The following is a 27,396-nucleotide window of genomic DNA, read 5'->3' on the forward strand; positions in this document are numbered from 1 at the left end:
AGGGGCAACAAGCCTGTTGCTGCACTGCTGATCTCCGCATGCTGGTTCCTCACTGATAGCTGAGAGAACACATCTCACCAAACTGTGAATGAAGTCCAAATATCCATGCATAGCTCCTGCAAGAAGGGCCATCCCACCTTTGGTATTGCCATGGTCACCCAGTTCTGCAAAACTCTGTGCATCTCGTGGGAGCTTGGGCATTTCCTGGTATGGTGTGCCTTGCTGCACACCAAGCACAGACTTCCTTCCACTCATCATCTTTATCAGAAATAAGATTATTTAGGTCTATCTTCCTTCCTATCCACTGTCAGAGCTATTTGTCCCTGGGCTCTGAAAATGCAGAAGTCATTATTGTAAAGATGGTACTTTTCATGGTGAGTTCCTACTTATAGAAAATAAGTACCCATTTAACTAAGAGCTTTATAATAGATCAAGCCCTGAAGAGTACAAAAAAAGTGAGAACTATGATCCAAAGAAGCTAGTTTAGTGGTAGGATTGGGCATGAAAATAGTTATCTGCTTGGTATCTTTAATATTAATTTATTCAAGACCCTCATCTCTGGATAAATACAAATTAAAAATTAAAAGCCATTGTAAACTAATGCATGAAACCAAAACACCACAGAGAAATTAGGAGAAGCAAATAAAACTGCCCCAAGCAAATTACAAAGGCACTGCAGAACCAGGCCAGAGGGGAAGAAATCTGGACATAAAAGAAAAACAGTAAAACCAACCCAAACAACTGTAACATGGAAGGAGAGGAGGAGGAGGTGGTGATGGAGGCAGCAGCAAGCACATTTAAAAACCCCAAGTCATGGCATTGCCTTCTGCAGGGCACAGAAGGAAATACTCAACCCAGCAATTCTGAAAATGTGACTGGGACCACCTGGTGAATGACACCTTTTGCTTTCACCAGGCAAACAGGCTCCTGCCACAGGGCTGCCGTGCTCTGGTGACTGGGAGTAATCCCTGAGGTTGCATTGGGTTCAGAGCTCAGCTGCACAGAGCTGAACACTGCCATCAAACTTTAAGCAAGCAGGGAAATACTGAGTAAAAACGTGTTTTTCGAGGCCAGTGAGAGCCCAAAAATAAATCAATGATACCGTGTAAATATTTTAGGCAATAATAATATTGGGCAATACCAAACAGCATCCCCAGCACACACTGGAGGCGGTCAAAGGGAGTGGCAGGTCCCCAGCACAAGATTTCCCTGCTGAGCTAGATCACCTGCTCACACAGGGCAGGACAAGTTTCAAGAAAAGCCCTAGGGGCTGCAGGCTGCTGTCAGGGGCCAGGGCCTGAGCTGGTGGTGGCAGGACAGGTAAGCAATGCTTGGCCTGGCATGGAGTAGTCTACTGTCCGTACTGCTCTTATCCTCATTCAGCAGTTTGGTGAGGTTAGGAATTGCTATTTCTTCCACTTTTCAGGTGAGAGGTAGAGGTGCAGCTGCTCTGGATCCCATCCAATAGCACATTTAATATCCCACTGCACATCTAGGTGCTTGAATTCCCATTTAAATCAAGAAGGTACAGCTTTTCATGATGTGGATTCTCCTGAGTCCCAGTCTCATCCATAAGCAACTGGACTGTCCTTAAACCAGCCAAAACTGACTGGGGCAGAGAAAGGGTGAAAACAATCCCCTCCTTCTGGGGTCTGTGGGGAGAACTGGCCTCCAAATGGAGAGTTTTGGCATTCAGACCATCACAATTTATTACCCACAAAAGCCAGCTTGCAAGAGCTTCACTGAAGGCAAGTGGCAGATTTTTAAATACCATCAGGGATGCTGTCTGGTCCCAAGGACAATCACCAGCCTCCAAACAGTCATTGCTTCCAGCTTTTATCTGGAGACAGTGCTGGGTAAAGTAATACACTCACTTTCTTTACTCAAGAGCAAACTGCATAGCTCAGATGGTTGAGGAAAGGCTAACTCTAATAAATATATAATACCCAGGGGCTTATCTAAGCAGCCAATAAAGATACAGAATCTTTTTTTTTATGTACTAAAGTTACACTCATTCAGTGTGTGGCATCAAAAGAAATACAGATTTTTCAGACAGACTTTATTTCCCACTGTTACCAAAATGCATCCCCTTCTTAAAACAGCATCTCACATAATTCTAATCCTTCCTGATTTATCTCTGACAAAGCCTGCAGCCAAGAACTCGAGGCCCTAGTTTCATACCATGCATGTCACAAACTAGATTTTGATTCTAAATAATCAGATATGGGGATCAGATTTGAAACTACATACATTTTGTGCATAGCCTGCATTCCTTTCCCCTTTTTTATATAAACTGCCCATCCCATCTCCTATGCACCCTCATGTTTAAAATTTCATGGGGATGGTGTCTATTTTGAAAGAGGCATTCATGGGAAGGGAGCAGAGTGAGGCTGCTGAGATTATTTTTACCTGAGCTCTGATTGCAGCGTCCTTCTTAATCCACTTTATCACTGTTTCATACACCAGTTCCTCCGCTTTGGTGTTCAGGCTGTCATTAGACATGTAGGAAATAAAGTCATCTTTTGAAATATTAAGGATCTCTTCTTGGTTTGCCACTTCTGGGAAAATTTGCAGGGCATATGCTTTGGCCATGTTGTATAGTTCAGTGCACTGCATAGCTTCAGCCATGGCTAATATTCCTAAGCAGTTGCTAGCAGTCAGCTGTTTTTCTAAAAGGAGCAAAACAAACAAACAAAACCAAGTGAGAATTATTAAAAGCAAGGTTTACATTTTTTATGAGATCATGAAAAAAGTAAGCACCACGGACGAACTTTAAACCCTAATTAATTTCAGGTAGTTAGTAGTAGCATCTTGGGTTACTTTAGGATTGGGGTTTAAAGTACAAAAATCAGTCTGTCTTAATGACTGAGCTGGTGATGGGGAGAGAAATGCACTTTCTGAGTTTGCTTCTCGTGTAAGTCTTCACAAGGCACTGGGAAACGTTACCGATATAATAGTAGTTGGGGCTTCCCAAGGGACAGGAGCCCAGCCAAGAGACTGCTGCTATTTCTACTGCCTACAATGCTGCTTTAAGAAACAGCAAAGATGTAAATGCCAGTGCAGACACTTAAGAATAAATGCAAACAGTACTAAGGACATTTCTGAGGATGCTGCAGTCGCTTTATGATAATTTTTGCCCTGTTCAGCTATTAAGCTACTTCAAATAAAAGAAAAAAATCTCCCCCCCTTTTTTTTTTCAAAGGAACTTTGTTGCTCCTCAATGTGATGACAACCCTTATGCAAAACACAGATTATGCTAACGCCTTCTGTTAAATGTTGTGTAGTGGGTTTCAAAGAAAATCATGCACAGAGAAGACAGCATTATCTCCTACCCAGCAAACAGAAGTAATAGCACAGTGTGTAGCTTTGTGTTAAAAGTGTGCTACACCATACGTTCCACTGTACTTTTTTTCTTTTCAGCTATTCTGAAGAAAAAAACACCAATTTCAGATATTTATAAGAGGAATTCACAGATTCTTGTCATCTTTTGTTAACCAAGCCACTACTAATAGTCAGAATATATTCTTTTAAGATATAGGACTGAGAAAAACAAAATATGAGAAAGACAGGCTGCAATAGATCACAAAAGCATCAGTACCATTGGCAGGATTCTGGGCTGTCAGAGGAGAAATATATCACATTTGGGCAGTGTCATATCCTAGTGCACTATTTCAGAGCACTGGCCAGGAATGTGTGATAGCCCCACATCCCTTCAAACAAAACTCTCCCCAGATTGCTTCTGCTGGCAATGCTACACCCAGCTTTTGCCTTCATCAGATTTACAACCTGCACGCTATCTATATGTGGCTTTTATTGAAATGGGATTATGAACTACTTTCTTTTTGCCTGGCATGAAATTAGTTTAGTGTTTTGTTTTTTCCCTAACTCTTTTTATTTTCTTTTACTGATCCAGCAGTCTTGAAACTAGGTTATCTCATTTTGCATCAATTGATTGCACTGACTCCAAGAAGCCCATTTCCTCAAGCAGACTCAAGCAGCAGCACTGTTTGCTGTCAGTAGATTTTGTCACTCAAAGACTACCTAGAGACAGGCTGCAAACTGATAGCTATAAAACACAAAGCTCCCAAAATTTCTTCCTTTTTCCAGGAAAAAAGAAAAAAAAAAAAAAAAGAACCAAAAGCCTTTTCCAGGTTCCTAGATTCTGTCTGTTGGCACAGCTTCACATATACACATGGCTGGGGGTAAAAAAAATCATCTAATAGAACCCAAAACTCTCATCATCACTTGGCAAACTCCCAAGTCAAAGACAAATCTGACATTGCTCCATCTTATAATAAAGGTAATAATCAAGTTTGACTCATGAAGCTGCCATTTACTAGTACATGATGCAAGAATGAGTCTGCCTTCAAAAGACTAGGTTTGCCTCTATCAAGAGAGATTCCCATAGCACCCCCAGCTGAGCCTGTGGCACAAGTCAGAGAAGTCACAACTGGTTTCTTCTGAAATGGACAGGTTTTTCTACCTTCTAACAATGCTGAGTGACTGATGCAGCCTGTACACTGGTGTCCAAGCAGCTCCACGTTGTCATTTTGAGTGTCACTCCTTCCTCTTCCCCAAGAAACTGACTGCTGGAAAACTCAGAAGACCTTATCCCTGTCTGAATCAGCAAGAATTGTAAGGCCATTTAGAGAGGGGTTTCATGGAGATACAGACTAGAGTACATTCAGGAGGCTGGTGACACACTTCTTTCCACTACATTCCCTGTGATGCGATGAGCACCACAGGAAGGTGGGCACAGTGGTGGTTTCTTAGGATGAGGGCTGGCATGCGAACTAGAGGGGTTCATTGCAGGTGAGCAAGGCAGAGGTTGGGGCAACAGCTATAAGCGGTATGGAAAATCTCTATCCTGTGAACAAAAAACCCACACCCTCCATTTTTTGCCTCTGACTCAAAATGTGGAGGTTAGATTGATGTCTTTTGACCCCAGCTGTCTATGCTGCAGCTGGGCAATCACATTAGTAACCCTCTACACTCATAAGCAAACAATTCCAAGAAGTAATCTGGTAATATTTTGGATTAATCTGATAATATTTTGGGAAATGACTTCAGGATGAGCAGAGCCTGTTACTCTTCACTAACTGTAAAGAAAACCTCCATGACTACTTCCACTACTATAGACTTCTGGTCTATAATACAGCCCATTCCAAGTAAGTGCATTTCAGGGGCACTTCTGAATGTTGACATGACAAAGGCGGTTAAGGACCAGTTCTGCTCCATCTGCTCCTGAACCATTTTCCTCCAGATGCTGACATGTTTACAATAATTGATGGTTTTGCTACAGTGGCACTGGACTTCTAACAACACATTTTTGTGGAGTTTCACCTTGAGTCCATTCAGAACATGACTGCTGACTACTAAGCTATTCCTGATACTCAAGGACAGTTCATAACTGATTTACAAGTGGACTTTAAGGATATCAGATGTAATCTAGCAGGCTCTTGCTGGTTTGAGTCAGTGCCAGATAGCGTATTTGTTTCTATGTCACAATATTGCAGATCAGCATCTGCTATTCTCCACTTGTGTTAGACGTGATTTTGGAGTAGGATCCTGTGCAGAGTCATCAGGAGATAATCAGCCAGTCAGACTGCTAAGACTGCACTTCTGGGAATGGGACAACTTGAGGTGAAGTCAGAGATAAATGGTATGTAGGAAGGATTACTCAGCGAGATTGTGGTAACTATGATGAAAGCTCAGCGATGGACGTAATCCCTTCTCTGTGCATTAAGTATTGTATTTTCACTTAGAGATACTTTCTAGATGATGACCTAGATATAACTAAAATTAACATAAACCATGCACTGCCTCATAATATTCTGTGCACATTGTGATGGGGATCTTATTCCTCAGGTATTCCTACTAGCATCAAAAGCATGTGAGGATGGGAGATAGGTGGAAGACTTCTTGATTCTACATTCTTCACCCAAAAAATTTCACTTCTTCTGTGAGACAGATTTCTTCTATCTTCAGATATGGTTGACAACTCAGTTCCTTCAGTGCTGGGCAGTGTGGTTCTCCAGATGAATCAAAATTCTCCACCTCGCATAAGCAAAAAATTCTACTTTTTCTCAAATTTGTAAGGACCATAAATCATCTTTTTCCCTCAGGGAAGGGTTTCATGCAAGTCTCATCACTGGTCCATCATTCAGTTTTTCTCATAGCTCCCTCTCACAGTCTTTGCAAACTTTGTGCTCTTTTCCCAGGAGACCAAGGAAATTCCTGTTCTGTTCATGAATCTAACAGATTCCACCAACTTCTTTAGACTTAAGCAAGACCACTTTTATGTCATCAGCAGCAGGCTGAAATACCAGCTCAGAATTTGTTCACTCCTGTGATGGGGTTCCTGTGTCAAAGTGTGACAAATCACCCGAAACCTGAATTAAGCCATGACACGATGATAGCATAAAACAATTCTGAGAAAAAAAAGGAAAAGGAAAAAACTCTCAAGACTCCAGCCACGTGGATGGAGGAAATACCTATGGTGTCATGACCAGTTTGCAAACATTTGCCCAGTTATCATATGGCACCTGTACGAACTTGTCAGCATTGGTGCATCAATCGGCATAAAACTTGCCATTTTTCATGGTCTAGACAAAAGCAGAGGAGACAGCATGTGGGGGAGAGAACGTGGCTAAAATTAGCACAGTGAAGCTGGTTAAGAAATCTCCCATTAAAATGAAACAATGTTCTGGGCACATTTTGCAGCATTTGCAAGTAGATTTGGGGTGCCTTTGCCCAACACGGCTGAGAGGCCCAGGACAGAGACACAAGAGCTGCTTGGATATCAATCAGTCAGGATTCTGCTGGAGCATCCTGCCTAAAAATGGTGACTGGAATTTCGTCTGTGATGGTGCTGTTCTATGCTGAACAGACCTATTAATTTGGGGCCTTTAGTTTTTTGGGCCTCTTTGGTCTTTCCTTCACTTCTTTCACTATTTAGACATGGCCACTTGAAAGAATAAAGGTTTATACTGGTGAATACTCCAGAAACCCTGGAAAAACTCCCACTTTTACCAGATTTTTGCTTTCTGGTGAGAAGAGGTGGCTGGATGAAAAATAAAACCACTGCCACAGAGAAGACAAAATGCCTTTCCCTAAACTTTTTAGATGGCAAATGCTCTACTATCTTTGTAGAGCAATCCAGACACAGCTATAAATAAAAATAAGCAATTACACTCCATGAATTCTCCAAATGAGAATACAAAATTCCAGTGACTCCCCATATATCACTGAACTTATAACCAACTCTACTATTTCATACCATAACACGGTTCACTGAATTGAAATATTAACTATTGAAAAAGAGAAATCTCACATTGATTTAGTGAAATAAAAATGTTTTGTGGCTGAATGTTTAAAGATGATGTAACTTAAACACATCTTTCATGCCTGGAATGGCAGTAAGACCTAATTGCTTTTAAAAGGTGGTGAAGGGAAGATGGGGGAAAGCAATGCCAGAGCCAGAACCTCCATTTAAGTTGCACAGCAAACACGATGGGTTGCAAAGCATAAATTTCATTTCACCATGACCCACCCATTTGAGAACAGACTTTTAAACTAGTGACATATGATAAATTCTAAAGAAGAGGTGAATAAGATACTACAGATTCTTTACTGATGCTTTCATTGTGCCACCTTAGTCAACATGCTAGCTCAACAGTGAAAATTAACACAGCTGTAAACTGAATCACAGAATCCTATGTTGGAAGGGACCTTCACAATCATCTGGTCCAACCTTTCTTAGTAAATCATGACCTAGACTAGATGCCCTAGCACCCTCTCCCAATGAAACCTAAAATTCTCCAATGTTGGGGAGTCCATCTCTTCCCTGAGGAGATTATCCCCAGTGTCTGGTTGCTCTCATTACGAACAATTTTCCTCTTGCACAGAATTGGAATCTCACCAGAAGTAACTTGTGCCCATTAACCCTCATATTTTCCATGTGAAAATGGGACTCATTTGATTTTTATTTTAAATGAGTTCCAGTTCAGACCAGTAAAGCTTAGAGAACTGAGCTGGAAACCTTGGAAATAGTCTATGCTGGAAAATATATGGCAAGAGAAAGGAGCAGGATGACATGGTGCTCTGGACAAGAACAGGCTTCTCGTGGCCATGAGAGGATGGACAGAGGCACTGGCAACAATGCTGGTCTGTACAACCTCACTGGGGCAAATGCTTCCCATGAGAGCAAGTCACATCAGTTACCAAAGCTGGGCGCAGCAACGTTTCTTTCACACCCACCTTTTTAATCACACCTATATATCAGACCATAACTCTGTATGAAAGAACAAGCTCTGTGAACATTCAGCTGGGAGTAGTTTAACCAGGTCTGCTTACAAGAACATGGGACATGTGAAGGAGTTTCTCATGGAAAATTGCAGATCCTGGCTCTGTGGGAGCCCACCTCCAACACTTCCAGTGCTTGACCATGCTGGCCTGATGTAGCACCCAACATTTGCTGTCATGGCTATAAGCAACCTGTGTGTTACAGCCTGGTATCTGTGCAGAGATTAACCTTTGGGAAACAAAATGTCATCATGATAACAAGTGTGAAACAAGATTCAACAAAATGGTCTATCCAAGATACGAAGCAGGTGCCACTCAAACAGGAAGCTATACTTCTCTAGATCATTTTCCACTGGCCACTGTGTCAGCATTTTAAATTCAAGTCTCAAACCAAATAAGTAATTTTAAATTTTCTTTCATTGTATTTAATCTTGGTGTTTCTAACTATCTTTTTAAAGTTATTAAAATAAAGGTTTACAAACCTTAAAACGAGATCTTAAAACCTCCCTAGATGGAGTGGTTCTTACCTAGAAATGAAACGCAGACTTTACAAAAAGTATGAAACTGGAACTTGCTGGCAGCTTCCAGTAGGGTTTTTGCATTGGCTGAATCTATGATCAAAGAACCTGTATAAACAAACTCCAGAAGTAATTCCAGGACATCCGCAGTGAGGTTGGACATGGCCAATTCCAGCTTCTCCCCGCTTCTGCTACTGTCCCGTGGTGACCTGGTAACAGCAGACAATTAAATTACGGACATTACACCAATCCCATTTTGTTGGCATTTACTGATTAGTGAGGGCTAGAAAATCACTTTGCACCTCATTACATTTCTCCATTATTTTTGTTTACGGAACTGAAGAATATGAATTTTAAAATAACTGAACTTAAAACTTTAACTGGATCTGAAAGAGAAGAGTCTTAAAGCAAGCCTCACAAAAAATCTGTTTATTGCTACTCTGCATTTTCATGCAAAAACAGTTGCAAAAGAAAAGGAAAAGAAATAAAAGTAAAGAAAGAAAAAATGAATGAGCCAACATTAATGAAAATGAGGAACGGGGTTAGCTTTCAAAGGGAAACAATACATTTTAACATCTTGGTTAACATCTCATCTTCTGTGCATAATATAACTGTTAAGGAAAAACCACTCTCCAATTTCAAGAGAAAAGGTCATCTATTTTTCAGGAATCCAGCACTAGAATAATTTAAATGTCATGTGCATTTAAGGATACATTTAAAGACCTTTTCATAAAAAATAACAATAAAAAAATTAATTTCTGTTTAGATTGAACTTCTCAGCATGTTCTATTAAAGTATAGCTATGATTGATGTGATATACATATACAGATGGTTATAGAAAATATATATATGCTTTTTTAAAAAATCTATTGTTCCCTTTTAGGCACTAAAAAAGAAAGCCCTTCATGGCAATTGCTTTGAAAACTGAATACAAGACAAGCTAGACAGACAAAATGGTTAGAGCAAAGAAGGGAGAGGGGGGAAAACAACAACCAGCTCTGCCACAGGAAGCCAGCAGCCATCCTCTAGGAGTTTCATGACTGTGGCCTACGGTTTTTCCCGCATGAAGTGCTGAACAATTTGGGGATCAAAGTATCTCCTGCATTTGAAGTGTGCATTAGTGCTTGTGAAATTATTGGACAAAAAGAAAATTATACTGAATTAAAGTAAGGGCCCAGTTCTTAATGCATGGTTGGCTGATGTGTCTGCAACACTAAAGGCAGGTTACACCTGAAAGACAAAAGTGATGATAAATTTGGTAACATCAAGGAGGGGAGGGGAAATCTGTTGGAGTAAGAAAATAAACTCTTTTAATGGTTAGGACCATCCAGCACCTTCTCAAAGAAACATGAACTTCTAGTCACTGGACAGTCAACGTCTGCTTGCTCCAATTCTGCTAGAGTACTTGCAAAAGCCATTGCACGATTGACACAAAACGGGCATACAATGCTGAGTGACTGGCCAAAGCATCACTGTTCACAGGCAATGCCAGCTTTAAGCACGAGCAAGAGCACTATTGCCTTCTTGGATTCACAAAGCTGCCTAGAAAGGTGATGGTCAAACCTCTGCTACCATAACGGAGGAAAAATAAACAACATACGAGTCTCAGTTTTCTTCCCGCATGACATCCCCACCCCTTCCATCCCCAAATAATCCCTAAAATCATTTTTGGGGAATGGTTTGCAGTGGATGATTTGTCACTGGTCTTCCATTGGCTAGCCATGTTTGAGTCAAGAGCACAGCTTTAATTAATATGAATCTTTGCAAGATCAAAGCTTTAAAAGGCTTCATTTTTCTACTAACAATATTTAGGTAGTGTCCATTACCACAATGGAGGAGCAGCTAGTAGTCCTCAATTTCATATGCTTCTCTAAGGTAGTTACTGAGGAAACTAAGGCACAAGAAGACAAAATCATGTGCCTATGATCACAGAGGAAGACAGGAGCAAACTAAGGAACTAAACCGCTTTTATTTGTTCTAAATATTGGACTATCCTTCTGCACGGGAATGGTGGGTGGAGCGTAAATCCTATTCCACAAGCAGATGAGCAAGAATACATACTGATCATGATACCTGTGGTACCCCTACGTGCACAGATGTGTACACTACCCTGAATCCTTATGCTTTATCACACCACAATATTCTTTCTGAACTCTTGCATATGGATTTAATTTTGCACTCAAGGCAGAAAACCTTAGGTGTCAAAACAGAAGAGTTGCTATTTCCCAAATCCTCAATAGGATGTCACAAAATGTTATTTTTTTCCTTTTGTACACTCACATACCAATAGCATTCCCCATATCTGATTCATCTCCAGTTGTGCATGCATCCGGTGCTGCACCCTGGGCTATCAAAATGCCTCCTCGTACTGGTGTAATTCTTGCAGAATTGCTTCCAGAAGCAGTTTGTACCTGACAGTGATTTCATATTCCCATGGGCTGGTTAATAAGGACATTGCCTAATATTTAAGTGAGATTTGAGGTACCCAGCAAGTGACAGAATCAGGCTCTCTGCACTGTGGGAAGCCCCACCATAAGCAATTATTATTTTATTTAATGGTACTAATTGTGCTGTGCTGGCAATGGCTGTGGGAATGGCTGCATGTGATCCATTTGGAATAGAACGCTTTCAGCCAGTGCACTGACCAGGAGGCACAAAGGAAAGGATGATGCGACACAAATGTCAGCACAGACACATACCCATGTTATGAACAACTGCAAGCTGCTATTTTTCAGAATAATTAAGTAATAATCTCTCTTACTTTGTAATACACTAAGCAATAAACTGCCGCTGCAATTGATTAAACACCAAAGAAAAGCTAAGGTGTTTAATCAATCACTAGAGCCACTTACAGCAAGTATAACACAAAGCTACAGAGATTATTGATATTACACAATGAGCCAGAAATGGGAATGAAAATTATCCCTATTCCTTCCTCCGTGATGCCTTACATGCATTGTGCTGTTTTGCCTGTGCTTTCTGAGCAGTGAGCTCTTTGGCTCCACATTTAGCTGAATCAAATATTGAGTGCAGGCTTGGTTCAGCTTGCACAGGGAAATCACAGCTATCTGGGTTTCCATGCTGGGGACCTGGTTTGGTATGGGCTGGAGAATGGACAGGGAATTGGCTGAAGCAGGTCCTAATAGATCAAAAATGAGTGTTTGAAAGCAGAGAAGAAAATAATGTGGGGAAGTAGACCGATGCAGTGGGAAATTCTATAGATTTTGGGAAACAACTTCTGTAAATCAGGCTGTGGCACCCCCCTCCAAGCCCAGCTAAAGCTTTCTGTGTTCCTTGTTTTCACACACATTAGAATATCAGTATGCTCTGGGCAGTTATACTTCATCTGTTTATTTGGGATGGAGCCTTTTCTCATCAATGAAGTGGCTAAAGCTGTACTGTAAGAATAAAATTTAGTCCTGTAAATGCATATGCAATGGATTGAGGAAAATCTTTACAAATGTATACAGCTGTGCCCCAAATAGCTCATCCTGCATCACATCAGGAGGAGTTTTGTCAGTGGCATCGGTAGATGGAAACATTTAGAAAAGCCTGCTATCAGAAAAGCACTCATTTCTTGCCTTAGTTGCTGGGAAAAGACATCTCTACCTGGTGCATACCCTTCTGCTCCCCACTCCTGACACAAACACGGGGTATCTGGGGGATGGAGAGCCTGTCTGCCTCTTGTTTCAGTCTCACCTGAAGTCAGGCAATGTGCACTTATCGTCTGTGGACATCATTAAATGTGGCACATTCTGCTATTTGCCCTGCGAACTCTAAAGTTTAAACAGAATGATGTCATTTTATTGGCCTTGTAATCATTGTTCATATTATAAAGGTCACACATTTCACATTGTGGCAGAAAATCAATAGCTCTCCCAACAGCCTCTGGGGGAAAAGTTTTGCTTCTGAAGAATAATATATAATAAACAATTTTAGTCCTTACTTTATCATGGCTGTAATCTTGGAGAATAGCTACAGTAAAAATCTGGCAAAGGCTGATATATAAACTCATTAAAATTGGGAAGTGATTTAGAACAAGACTTTTTAAAAGATTTATCTTGAGCTAAACAGAAAAGAGGTTTGTTTAGGTTTACATTTAAACAAACTCCAAGAGCTCTTTAACAGCTCAATTTTATGGTAGCTGTTGGGGAATTCTTTGAGATTTACAAATGTATTTCTCCAGCAAGGTGATAGACCTGAGCAATGTGCAAGCAGAACTGAAACTGCAGATAAGCAGGAAGCACAGATACACTCTGAATGGGTAAGGGGGGTGTTACTGAAAAATATTTTGTATTGTCTGGGATAATTAGGTCTAACAAAATCAAGCCAAGACCTTTTAAATATACTCTGGCTACTTATCCTTCAACTTAATCACTTAAACTAGAGAAGACAAAGGCACAGGGAGCTTTTTAAAGTAGAAGATGGTTTGACGACACTCTCAAATAACAAATCAAAATTGGTGTCCTTTTCTGTTAACACATATATAAAAAGAGATAAAACATTTAAATACTGATAGCAGGAAAAATATCCCTAAAACCTCATCTGCAAGACTTAGGAGTGGAGCCGACAAAAGAAAAAGTAGAGAGCTTTATATTTTTGGTATTCATTTGTCCTTGAAAATCATTTCCATGCATGTAATACACACTGAGAAGAATCAGCACAGTGTTTTCATGCTTAATAGCAGTACAACTGGGTTTTCTGCATCTTGAGTCATAAATATATGTATATCCATGCATTTTCTCTGCATTATTCGTATCAACACATCCACGTAACAGAATTTCTGTGTGATTCAGTTCAAAACATTTAATGGCGAGATGCCTTGATTTGCAAAGGCGCATTTAGAGTCTGGCTAAAGTAGCTGTGTAAGTGAAACACCGCTAGCGCATCAATTTGTCAATTTATGGACAGCGCTACCGCCTCTAATTCAGGCTTCCCTTACGGTTTGGATATGCTGCCTTTAACCGGCTTGCAACATTATTTTGACTGACTAATGGTTTGGCTACAGCCTCACTCAATTTTAGATCAAATATGAAAAGCTACCTATACCCAGTACAGATGCCAGCCAACTCTCTGTTTACAAGCTATAGTCACAAAGTCAAAACAAATTCTGGGTGTTCAAAATGGAGCCATCTGCATGGAATAAACATGAAAAATGTGAAACATTTTATGTACATGTACATTACTGCCTAGGAACAGTTGGTTCAGCTTCCTCCCAGGCTGCCTGGTTGGGAACAGGAGGACTGACAGTTTGTGACACCTATTTACATTTGAAGCCATATGACTCACTGTGCCATAGACTGACGTATATTTAAGCTTTGTGCTCCAAAAGGGCACTGAAATAAATTATTACCTTTTAAAATAAAGACACATTCAGAATTATCATTTGTGATCTGTCCCTGGACATGTGGGACTTGGTGTCTTTTTTATTCTGCCTCTCCAGGGTCCAACCCTTCTGCTTGCGAACAGTCTACCACCATTATCTGCTTCTCCCAAGAGCAGATATGGCGAAGACCTACTTCCATAACTTATTCTCGACATTGTACATATTTCACTCAGGATTTATTTTTAAGAAACAGGAAAACACACTGATCTGCTAGTGTAATAAAAATAAATAAAATTGCTGTGTTTGACTACCTGCCGCTCAGGATCTCATACAACTCCAGAATCTGAGCATCCTCCAGTAAAAGCACGTTTGAGCTGAGGGGAGGCTACGGGACTGCCAGCAGGCAGACAGGAGCTCCAGGTCCACCTGGACTGACGCATTTGAAGCTTGTATTTTGGGGTTGGTCCCGCCCTGCATGGACCAAAGCAGTGGCCTGTCCCACCAGCCAGCTGCTGCAGGCCTCTTCACTTTATGCCCTTGCAGGATCTGCCCCTCCACTCAACATCCTGGCTTGGTTTCATAATTAGGAACATGAATGTTTAACCTACAGTAATTTTGTTTCCATTCCACAACAGCAAAATATTTGCCACGAAGAAATACAGAACAACAAAAAATACTCATATTCAATTGCTTTGTTCCTTGGACAGTGTTTCAGCCTCCAGAAAACAGGAAATCCAAGATTTTTATGTAAGATGAAGGACTTAAATGAGGAGAAGCTACTTCTTTTTATCTGTCAAATTATTTTGATTACCATGGGATGGACTCCAGATTGGGACAGGCAGCTTCTCATGAGGCTTAAGAGTCTGTTAGCTATGCGCTCATTAGAAACTCCTGTTCAAGTCTAGACAATTTAGACTGAACATCTTGTTTACTGTGGAACATAATCCTTAAAACATTGAAACTTCAGGCAAAGAACAGAATGCAATGTTCCTGCATCTTAACTGTCCGCTATTTGATTTTTCATCATTGTCAGAGTTATTAATGCTTCAAAACCCCCTCGTCTATTTATCTTCGAAGAAGCAACAAAGAAACTTTGTTATATTTTAGCAACCTTCAGCTGTGAACAGAACAGGCACAGCACTCTGCACAGTAAGTCGTATTTCGTACCAAAGAGCTTGATTTATCATAATTACATGCTCATGAGATATAAAAGCATAGATGCCCTAACATACAAACATACATTTTCACAACACATGCATCAAGATGCATGTGCATAGTGAGGTAACAGGTTATTTACTAAGTTATTCAAGTTTATGCAGCTGCAAGGTAATCAGTCATGCAAATGATGACAGGAAGGGACATTTATAGAGCAACATCATTGCAATATGTATGTCATAAGGCACTGAATGTTCTATTAAATAGGATTTAAAAATATAAACTACATCCTAGCATTGCCTCTCCTTTGGAATTATTTTATCAGCTCAAAATGTATTAACTTGCAAATCTCTACCTTCATTATACTATCTTGTAGACAAATATTATCTTTGAGCCTCAGCCACTAACCATTTGTCTCATGAGAGAAGAAAACATATACCATAATGGTACTATTGTGCGATAACGATAAAGAACTAGTAAAATCACAAGATTAAATAAATTACATTGTTTAAACACAGGCTTGCAAATTTGTCATGAAAATTTGGACCAACAAATCCATTTGCTCACTTTTTACCAGGACGTTGATACAAATAATGGTTCTTGTTCCAGGCAAACAAAATTTGGCAAGACTAGTGTAACTTATTAGGGTCAAATGCTGCCAGTTTGCACCTGCTCTATCAGAAGAAAATCAGGAAAATTAATGGCTGTGAGCTCAGGCATGCACTAGCAGCTTCTGCTAATTCACCATCACAGAAATGATCATTACAAACCAAGACGAGCAATAGGATTAACAGCAAATGCTTTTGTTCATGGACAACATGGCCAGAATAAAATCAAACAAAGAGCCAGGTCTCCTATTTATCCTTAATGCTATTCACTGACGGAACACAATCTAATTGCTCAGTCAAGACTATTTCTAAAGGCATAGGATAAGCGGCAGCCTGTAACGCTATAGTGTCGGAGATCACAGTCAGAGGCACAAATCTGCCTCCCCGCTGAGATTTAAGAAAGAAGATGACGAGTTTGAAGATGCCGGCTTAAATGACTAGCAAGTGAATGAAGAAGTGAATAGCAAGTGCCCTTGGAAGAACAGCATTTCATGACCTAGACTTTTGCTAGGGATTGAGAATAAACTCATTCTCACAGGGCACTAGAGGAGAAGTAGAAAAAAAACTGGGCCAACTTATTAACAGCATGGGATCTAACTTGTTTGCAAGTATCTTTAGCTATCTAATTCAGCAAATATGTGGCAAAGTATCCTGGGGTGAGAGATACTATTTGTTAAAGCTATATAAAAGATGCAAGCAGGTTTTGGTGGCTTATATGGGAAGGAAGAGTAAGAGTAAAATAACAGAGTAAAGAATTCATTCTCAGCAAACTTAAAGCTTACCCCCTTAACCAACTCCTGTCTGATTTATTTTAATGATATTTATTACATCATCAAAAACCAGCTTAGCAGAGAGTTGGCATTATGTGGCTAATAAATCTGTTTCTTAGGTATGTGGTGAAATTTATACAAGTAATTATCTAGGTAAGTCTATCCAAGGCTCTTTCTCATCACTGCAATGTCTACAGGGAAAACAATAATAAAGTAATGATAACCACAATTATTATTTATTACTACTACTATGATTATGGTAGTGCCCAAAGATCCCAATCAGCATTTCAGTAATTAGAATTAATTCTGTCAGGCACTGGTTCTTTCTCATTCAGCTACAGGGTGTTTCTAGTGCTCCTTGGAGTATATGTAGAGCCAGCCTGTGCTCTGGACATCAATGAAAGGTAATATATTGCATCACCTATGGCTGCAGTATATGCAGGAAAGGGCATGGAGCCCTTCTCACCCCATCAATTTCTGCACACACCACCTCACAGAACTACTTGGAGTATTTCAGTCACAGAAGCTATGTGCTATGCAAGCAAAAAAGGGGATTGTGATCTGCTATGATCATAACCTGGCCCTATTAATTCAAGCTCATTATTCCAATCCAGCAGTGGCTAATTCTTGATGATTTAAATGAAAGGAAGTGAACTGCTGATCCCTGGAGCTACCTGCGAGCATGCTGGAGACGGAGATTTGATTACCCTTGTTTTAGGGCAAGACTGGCTTTTGGTAGTGGACCAAAAATGACAGCTTTCAAGAACACAGCTCCAGTTTCTATGCAGTGGAAGTTTTTCACTGTCTTTGATCCATTAAGCTTGAACAGCACCTCGTTAGGTAACTGTTCCCTTTCACCCCTAAATTTCAGCACAGTCAAGCCTAGACAGGGCTGTGAGATATTAAGTAAATATAGGTAGGTCACACACACCAGCAACTTATGAGTGGTTGTATGACAGCTGCATGGCTTGCAGATAGGTCTAGCCAGAGCAAGAAAGGTGATTAGTCTGTCATTCTTCGATAAGATTTGCAGGATTTGTAGTTGTGTCAAGAAATTATGTGAGTGAAAAGCCCAAACTACAGTAAACAGAGATGCTGTCAATGAAGGAGAGGAGTAAGAGGTTAAGTGATTCTGCTCAGTGCCTCTGCAAGCTGCAGCCATTACGAGGGAGAAGTTTAATTTCTGCACTGCACCTCAAGGCCTGAAAAGGAGCCTTTCTGTCCTCCTTGACACATTTTCTCTTCAGAGCAGGGCATGTTGACCTGTTTCTCCTTTCAGAGGAGCGTCCAGCCCCAGCTACTCACCTTCCTAACCCATGGAATTAATTCCAGCCTGGAAATAGCTGGACTGCAACGCCAGCTACAGGTTTTATGGCAGCTCCTTAGCCTGGCAGCCCAGCAACACCTCTGAATATTTGTAAGCTGCAATTCATTTATGTAGAAGACAATGCATTTTTGCTTGATGAAAACATGTTTTCCAGGGCCTGGCAGCTGCAACATTTGAAACCCAGCAGGCAGCTCCAACAGGCGTGCGGCTGCTCGGGCAGGCAGAGCAAGCGAAGTGTGCTCACAGAAAGGGGCCACCCAAGGCAGAAACCCGCTTCTCCTGCCAGGATTTTGCGCCCAACATACAGCAATTAAGTCCCTCATTTAAAAGAAAAGTGTCATCCACAGAGTAATTTACACCTGCACCCTGGCAGTAAAGGGTGAGAAGTATTTTACACTCCAATGCAACCTCCCATTCTCACAGACTCCTTTAAATGGTTTAACAGAAACCTGGCACCTGAAACAAACACCATATTTTTAATTCCCTATTTCTCTGTTTTCAAAGACATGTTATGATCTGTTTCCATATTCTACAATGGAGCTGAAGCATGCAGATGTACAAATGCTGACTGCTCCTCTCTCTGAGTTAAAAGCAAGGTTCTTAATAAGAAGGAAAACAAGAAGGGGTCACCATGAGTAGATTTTTCTTTCATCTGCTATTTCTCATTTTGAGCTTTTTACAATGTAAACACAAACCAGACAGTCTGTTTTCCAGACACTTAAATGCTTGTGCAGTTTTGTCAGACTGTTTCAGATGGATAGCGGCAGGTTTCTCTGTCTTGCATCCAAATGCTGCTTTTCCACACAATAGTGTAAAATGCAGAATGACATCTCTGTCTTCAGTGTAGGTGTAAAGCAAGAGGAATTTGGTCCTTTCACCCTGAATGGTTTACTTCTCCTGCCCTGCCTTTAAGCCCTCAGAGAGTATATACAACCCTGTTTTAGTAAAATAAATGAATAAATAAATCTGAACACTTGCAAAAAGAGGCAAGATACCATGGAAAAGCAATTTGGCCGTAAAGTCACTGGCTGTGCTCCTTCGGAAAATAAGGAGAAACACAGTGTTGCCAGATTACACAGCGTCAAGAATGCTTGCTTTTTGTGACAAAACCTCTTTGTGTTTGTGACTTACTACTATGTGCTAGTGCAATCACGCAGCCAGAATGACTTCAAGATGAGAAAGGATCACTAAAATCACATCTTAAGATAAAACTTGTAGGACAGATCTGTGTATCTTTAGTAACTGATGACAGAGAAATAAAATTAAAGTCTGCTTATGAAAGCCAGCATTTTGTCCAAGAAGAGACTTTCATGTCAAGTGCTTCCTATGATTAATGTCATATTTGGTAGAGTTTCCAGCACTTCGGGTTGGGTTAAGACGAAGAAAGTAGCAAATTAAAATGTTCCGGTGAAACTCTTAGTTACGCAAATTTCACACATTCCATTTATCCAGTGGCTGTCCTTGTCTATCCCAAATGCAGCTGGAAAAAAATGATGCCTCTTCATGGAATTTTCTGTTCCTTATTTCCTTCCTTACAGAACACACTCACATTCCACCATTTCTTCTGGACATATACAAAGACACAGAGCTCATTTCTCCTCTTCCTCAAACCAAAAATGGTTTAAACAAAAAAATGTGTGCTCTGTGAGAAGGGTGTTTTGAAGACTTCCTTTTTTTTTAATCCTGATCAATTCCTTTCTTTCTGTATACGTATAGAAGCATATGTATATGACATTCAGACAAACATTAGTTTCTGGAGGAAATATGCTGGAGGGAAGGAATGCCATCCAGAGGGACCTTGACACGCTTGTGAGGTGGGCTGATGCCAACCTGATGAAGTTTAACCATGGCAGGTGCAAGGTCCTACACCTGGGTCGGAGCAATCCCAGGCACAGCTACAGGCTGGGCAGAGAAGAGATTCAGAGCAGCCCTGCGGAGAAGGACTTGGGGGTGCTGGTTGATGAGAAAATGAACATGAGCCAGTTTCAGTGTGCGCTTGCAGCCCAGAAAACCAAGCGTATCCTGGGCTGCATCAAAAGGAGTGTGACCAGCAGGTCAAAGGGGTGATCTGCCCCTCTGCTCGTGAGACCTCCCTTGGAGTATTGTGTGCAGTTCTGGTGTCCTCACCATAAAAAGGACATGGAACTGTTGGAACAAGTCCAGAGGAGGGCCACGAGGATGATCAGGGGACTGGAGCATCTCCTGTATGAAGACAGGCTGAGAAAGTTGGGGCTGTTCAGCCTGGAGAAGAGAAGGCTGCGTGGAGACCTCATAGCAGCCTTCCAGTATCTGAAGGGGGCCTATAGGGATGCTGGGGAGGGACTCTTCATTAGGGACTGTAGTGGTAGGCCAAGGGGTAATGGGTTAAAACTTCAACAGGGGAAGTTCAGGTTGGATATAAGGAGGAAATTCTTTCCTGTTAGGGTGGTGAGGCACTGGAATGGTTTGCCCTGGGAAGCTGTGAATGCTCCATCCCTGGCGATGTTCAAGGCCAGGTTGGACAGAGCCTTGGGTGATATGGTTTAGTGTGAGGTGTCCCTGCCCATGGCAGATGGGTTGGAACTTGATGATCTTAATGTCCTTTCTAACCCTAACTATTCTATGATTCTATGTACTTTTAGCCAGCAGTGATTCAGGCTGGGTGAATGGCCTTTCTCTCTGGGCAATGAAAAATGAGTACTTCCAGAAGGCAGTTTAAGCTATTTATCATAAGGTGGGATGAACTGCCCTACGGTCATTCCCATCTTCCCTCATGACCGCACAGGAAGCCTAGATAACTGGCTTAGGCTGGAGCTCTGCAGGAAGCAAAGTTAGAAAAGTTACAACGTTAAGTTTATAGCCTAAGCAAATCACCTCATCTCTCTAATTATAAACAGGGATGGCCTCATCCTTCACCTCATATCTTAGGCACCCATTAAAATGGTGAGAGGACTTTTCTTCTGGAAAGGTCTACCTTACTGTCTGCAGACTATAGCAGTAGACTAGAAGGCGAGGTTAGACTAAACCCGCCTTAGATGCCAACCTTGGGTCTAAATGTTGGTTGACTAACAGCAAGAGACAAGCACCCCTCATTGCTCCAGAGGTATCTCCTACTTGCCTGCACACAGGTACCTGAATTAGGAGGAAACGCTCCTTCTGGAAGCCTTCCAGGTGCTTCTCTTCATTGGCTGTACCATAAATTAAGCCCTTGCACTGGGAAGACTGATTTCTTAAGTACCTAAAATACAGGTGCAGATTAGAGGCCAAATTCAGGCAGACTGGAAGTGTGCACTCAGAATGTAAGATGGCTTTTAGGGGACAGAACCCTATTCCAGCTGCTATTTATCATCCATTTTCTTCTGAAGTCCTACACTGCAGCAATCTTGTATGGGTCACAGTGTGAAGAAGCTGACTAACTGCGTGATTTCCCTAAGTGCAGATAAAGTGTATCAACTCCTCTATATGCTCTGTGCCTGACTGAGCAAGCAGTAAAGCCAACTACTCAACTCCACACCTGTCATAAAGTAGGCTCAAATACTCACCCAAAAAGGAATATACTTTAAAGAGGATTTTATGAAGGGAACTTAAGGAAGCCTAGCACTCCCCAAATGTTTAATGTTGCATAAAGCATTCCTTAGGCTGTTAGAGATAGCCCCACAGCCCTGAGGTTACTGCAATAAGTTCTACTGAGGGACCAGCCTTGAGTATGCTCCCATCTTCACATCCCATTCCTCCCCTTCACCTCATTTCCCTGCCTTGGTGGGCATAATGAAGTGGAACAGATGTCAGGAACATTTCACACCTGCTGTTCCTAATACACCTAATCCTTTCCAGATGATCTTGCACTGAAAAGGACTAAGATTGTTTTTTATGGTCAGCTGCTGTTGGGAGGGAGATGAACACTGAGTCATGGTTTAGGCTTGAGTGATGCACAGCTCCTGATGGGACTGGCTAATCTGTTTCCAAAAGCACAGTGCTTGGTGTGGTGCTGAACTTCAGCGCAGGACTGGACTAACCCAACCTCAAAGGGCCATGCTCGTCTGTTCAGAAGATAAACCACATGGAACAAGAACTTTCCTGGATGAGGACTGGAATGTTCAGCATACTGCAGGATTTACTATTTTCTGAAAAATGAAGGTTTTTCAAAGTGCACTCTCATTACGAAATTTATTTCATAAATAACTTCAGAATTATTTTGGTCAATCAAACCTGGTTATCATCTTTTCATTACAGTGCAATAAAAATAACGTTATTTTCTTCCCTGCTATGACTAATTCTCATTAAATAGCCTTTCTCAAGATGGGTAACGCTTTTAGCTCTATTATGCTTTTTGTCTGTTTTTCTGGTTTTTCTTCTTTTTTAAGGAGGAGGCAATTGATCTTATTTGTTTGAACACTTCCCTTTTATTTTTTTGAAACAGTACTTGCTACTCTACCATCAGATACCAACTTGAACACACAGTGGAATCAATGGCAGAACATGAGGTTAACAATAGTGAGCCTGTGGCAAAGAACAGCCAAAGTAAATACTGTGAAAGATATTCTTTTTCTACATGTTTATATGGATGCACATAGCACCCTCATGAATAGATCATCTTCTCTTTGACGTTTCTGGTGACCCATTGGTGCCTTCATTGGAACGGCATAGGAATTTAACTCTAGCATGGAATGATTGAAATAGCCTTTATATTATGTTTAATATAAAGAAGTCTCTTATTTTTTAAGAGAAGCTGCTGTTTCTTTTGATTTCTATAATAACAAAAAGTGCAATATTAATCCCATAAAGCTTTAAGTGCTATGTCAAGTGAGATGCTAGGGAATTCTAGATATATTGTATTTATAAACTTAATGATTCTGTGAACTATAATGATTCTGTATTATTAAGGGCATGACACTTCAAAATACTGAGTGTCTCTTGCAGCTTGAGTCCTTTCATTGACTTCATGGGGTTTCTAAAAGGACCAGGCTTTACACTGGAAGTATCTTCTAACCCAGAAAATCTTTAGGAATTCCACCCCATAGCCCTGAGTTTATTGTCTCACAGAGTTACACTTGCTCTGTTTACAGGTGAATATTTATTTTTCTCACGAGTTTTGCAAACTCAACTAGACATCAAGCTGAATTTTTCCTTATTCAAGCATCATCATCAGAAATAAAGGTATTTTTGCCACGGATACAGGTGTGCAACTCCATTAGCTTTCATCAAGGTTACATGTGTGCAACTGAGGTTATATAGGGAAGACAACTGGGATGGAGAGACCTGACTGTGGACACAAATCGACCTCTGGATTATTTATTGCTGCTGATGATGTGAAAGAAGGCAAAAAGTGGTGAGGCTGGCAAATGGGCTAAATCTTGCATTATTTTTTTCCTGTAATGCTTATGAGCTCTCATAGCCTCTTTTCAGAGCATTTTAAAAGGTTTGGGCTTTTTTTGTTTGTTTTAAAGGAGTTCCTATCAGAGCAGTGTTCAATCTAAAGTATATCTCCATTTGTTAACTAAATAATAAAGCAGAAAGGTTCCTCAGTGTGCTTCTAGAAATAGATGCTGTTTGGTGACCTCTGCACATAAGCAGATGTCTTCAGAGGAAAATCCAAACAACAGTCTTTGGCCAGTCAGTTACTGGATTTCTGTAAGTCGATTCTAAGATTTTTCCTTCCCTATAGACTCTACTCCTTATCACCCTGAAAAGAATATACTGTAGCCTTAACAATTAAATGATAATGAGCAGACAGAAGAGAAAGGACAGGAGAGATCTGGCATAGCTACAGCTAGCAATCATTAGATTTACAGAGGGGAAAAGACATGCTTCCTAGGCCAACATATTTTTTATGAATAATTGATAAGGCAGTCAGCACAGTTATATCATAGAAATGTAATATATATCCATAATTATAAAACCAGCTTTGTGCAAAAGGACATAATACACTGAAAAGAGATACCAGCCAATATGCCATCCTGAAATAAAATACAGTCACTATTGTGTTAGTTGGCAAAATTTAAATACAGGATTTGAAGCAAGCAAAATGTTCTTTAATCCCATTTTTTAGCACAGTCCAGGTTCAGTCTGCTCAGGAAAATACTGCAAGGCAAAATCAGCAGCTGCATTAATTTGCTGATGATTGAGAGAAAAATGAAAGTTATCCTCATGTTTTTTTTCCTCCCTACTTGCTACTCTAACTTACTAATAATACAAGAGTACCAATTTATTCCTATGCAAGTATATGAAGCATACAAATTGAAAAATCAATGTAATGTAAAAAAAAGATTATCATGCACTGTTTAGAATCAACCAGCTCGAAACAGAGGGGGGGGGAAAGCAAAGGCGGAGACATGATGTTCAGAAAATGTACGCACTGTACCTACCCTAAGCTAGAGTGTTTGTAGGAAAAAGCTCCCCCTAGTTTAACATGCAGACTGAGCTATATTTTGACCAGAAAACAGTCTTATTTCCAATCTTTTCTAAAGAAATTCATCAGTTGTCTTTTCGTCTTTCAAATGCCCACAAATAATAAAAATATCAATCCCTTTGCCCATTAAAGCCACACAAAAGCATGTAACAAAGATTTCAGGGTGAAGGGATTATGATACTCAAAATGCTTTATTAGCATGACGTCTCAGCATCGTTCACCAGAATGCTGATGGCTTATTGTAGCCCAAAGGACAGACTTTTGTCGCATGTGACAGAGTCCCTTGAAAACACTGACAGCAATAGCTCTTAGCTGTGGTCTGAATCACCATTAGTGGTTGAGTTTAAATCTTTGATCTCTCAGTGGTGGAATGCTTTCTTCGGCCAAAACTGGCCTCTACTTATTTGAAATAATCACACTGTACAAGTCAGATGTGTAACAAATGGGTCTGAGTCTCAGTTTGGAAATACATTCAGAGAAGGTGGAAAGAATGGCTACTGGCTCTGTGACAGGAGATTCAATCTTCATAAACCTGCAAGAGAGGGGAGGAAAAAAAAGCGACACAAATGCGCCCTACAAAAGAACAGAGCAGATCACAGCTGGAAGGAAGGCAAACCTTTTAATCAGGTCCTTGAAATACAAGCTGCAGGAAGCTAGAACATTTTGGTGGACTTCAAACTCTTTGCCTTCAACAATAATTTTCAGGTCTGTAAACTCTTTCGCTCTGCGTTGCTGGTTCAACTCCTTCAACATTTCTGCAGAACAGAGAAGACAGACAGTGCCAGGGTTCCCATTAAGAGTTTTTTATTTTTACTTTTTACTTTTCATTTTTTTTGTAAAGAAGTAGAGAAACAGGAAACAACTGATATTTTTGTTGGTAAGATCGGCTCAACACAGACATAAGATATAAACATAACATATTGAGAAAAAGAAAAAGAAAAAAGCAGGAACCAGTAGGTCTAAACAACTGAAATATATACACAGAAAAAAACCAAAACCAATCCTAAATTTGGAAGGGTTAAAACCAAAAAGAAAATATTTCAGCATCAGCAAATCAGAAACACAGAGAACGCATTATCACAGAAAAGTCAAAATAATTTGACATAATAAAAATCAAGAGCTAATGAATTTCTATCGAAATGCAAATAAGGTTTGAACATACCAGAAAAATATTAGCAAAAATATGGTACTATGATGCAGTATGAACTGGATATGGGTCAAAATAATAAAACCACAAGGCCTGCAAAAATAGCTTATCCTTTAACATAGTAAAAATGTGTTAAGCCTCTCAGTTACTAGAATAAAATAGTGCTTCTAAATAATATATAAATTACCATCTATATGAAATTGGCCAAAATATCAATGCATTGTGCAGTATACCTCAGCTATATGGACTACAACTGTATATGTTTCAGAATTAGCTTAAAAGCATCCCTATGATAAAAAATAATCTCACACACAGAATAAATTACTGCCTTTTACAGCAATTACCATTTTTTGCACTCCAAGGATTTTTACCATCACAGCATTTTTATTTTTTAGCCTTCAATGGCTTCATTTACAGCAACAATCAACTTTCACACATCATGAAAGAATCATAATGATTAAAATAACCTATGAAAGTGTTTCCATCCTGCAATAAAGCACCTACCTTGTGTGAGGCCTCCTTTTATAAAGCCTATTGGTACTAACAGAATGAAATAATAGCATGCCATGACTTCATGTGTGGATGTAAGAATTCCCTCCAACTTTGCAGACCAAAGTCGCTATCAAGATGAATAATATACTTTTCACCTGGGCAACAGTCTGGTAGATCAGAAGCCAGTGATCAAGATGATAAAAGAGCTGATTTTAAATACTAAAGAATTTTGGTTTTATTTTATGTTTGCAATAGGTCAAGGTTCTCATTTTCTCAGTGCAACACCCTGAACACATTCCTCTTCAGACAGTTCTGTAAATCAACAGCAATTCTTTATGTGGAATCACCTCCTTACACACAGTTAAAAGGGACCTGAAAACTGTGTAACTAAAGACACATTTAAAGGCACTGTCAGGTTTGGGCACTGGGCTGCCAAAGCATTGCTAAAGGGCCTTACAGTGAAATGAGGACCCAAATAATCTTTGTGCTCTCCTGTTTCCTCAGTGAAACTCAGCAAGAGCTCAAGCACTAAGCAGATAAACAACACGAAAGCATGCAAATATACAACAGTTGAATGAAAAGAAACTGAAGTTCTCCCAAGCCCCAACATCTGTAGTGCACATTTTTCAGGCCTTAGTAAATAAATAAATGTCACCTTGCACATTTATGTCTATTTAATGGAAACACAGTAGTGTCTGAAAGGCTAATTATTCTGAGCTGAAATGGGTCAGTGCTCTCCAGAGAGCAAGCAGATCATTAGAGAGGGCACAGAAATAACAGCAGGCTTGTGTCAGAACTATAATAGGGGAAAATAAACCACTCTGTCCTGTGGGTGCCATACCAGGGACTATTTTTAACAAAGTTATCTCAACTAAAGTACAGGGATACATTTTCAGCAAAACTTGTGACGGGCTCTGGATGTTCACTTTTTTGCAGGAAAGTTTCAGGGTTTTGCTGGAGGTGTGATGCCTAAAGTATGATCTGACCGCGAATGCTTCATACCTTGGTTAAAGACCAAGGATGCTTTGGACAAAGGGATGTTCTACACAATTTAGGGTAAAACGGCCTAAGGTCTCTGGTTTCACCAGGTGTTGTCTTAGTTGCATATTTCTGGAGGAGACTGTGGAGGAAGTATTTTTGTGTCCTTCGTCACATACAAATGACTTTTCTTTTTTTTCTATCTTGGTCCATTTTCCTACTTTCACTTACAGCAACTGCATTTTCTTCATAACCAATTTCTATCATTTTATGTCTTAAACACTGTTACTTTTCCCTCTACACTTTCTGAAACTCTCTCATTGACTACTTAAATTCACTTTTGTTTTCTGTCATTCCCCTTTTCAAATTTGCCCAACTACTGT

General features: G+C 40.2%; 1 protein-coding gene across 3 annotated transcripts in view; it reads right to left on the bottom strand.

Moving 5' to 3' along the window:
- KLHL29 (kelch like family member 29) overlaps window positions 1–27,396 on the bottom strand; it is a 405,698-nt gene that overhangs the window by 51,886 nt on the left and 326,416 nt on the right. For all 3 annotated transcript variants that reach the window (XM_061372334.1, XM_061372335.1, XM_061372333.1), the window contains 3 exons: window positions 25,013–25,151; window positions 8,832–9,031; window positions 2,410–2,669 (listed from right to left, as the gene is read on the bottom strand). In XM_061372334.1, coding sequence (XP_061228318.1) covers window positions 2,410–2,669; window positions 8,832–9,031; window positions 25,013–25,151 — 599 coding nt within the window. The remainder of the gene's footprint in view (window positions 1–2,409; window positions 2,670–8,831; window positions 9,032–25,012; window positions 25,152–27,396) is intronic.

This window comes from Neopsephotus bourkii, unplaced genomic scaffold (genome assembly GCF_033783945.1).
Source record: "Neopsephotus bourkii isolate Nb327-2 ecotype Australia unplaced genomic scaffold, CSIRO-AGI_Nbou_v1 NB_1600, whole genome shotgun sequence".
NCBI lineage: Eukaryota > Metazoa > Chordata > Aves > Psittaciformes > Psittacidae > Neopsephotus > Neopsephotus bourkii.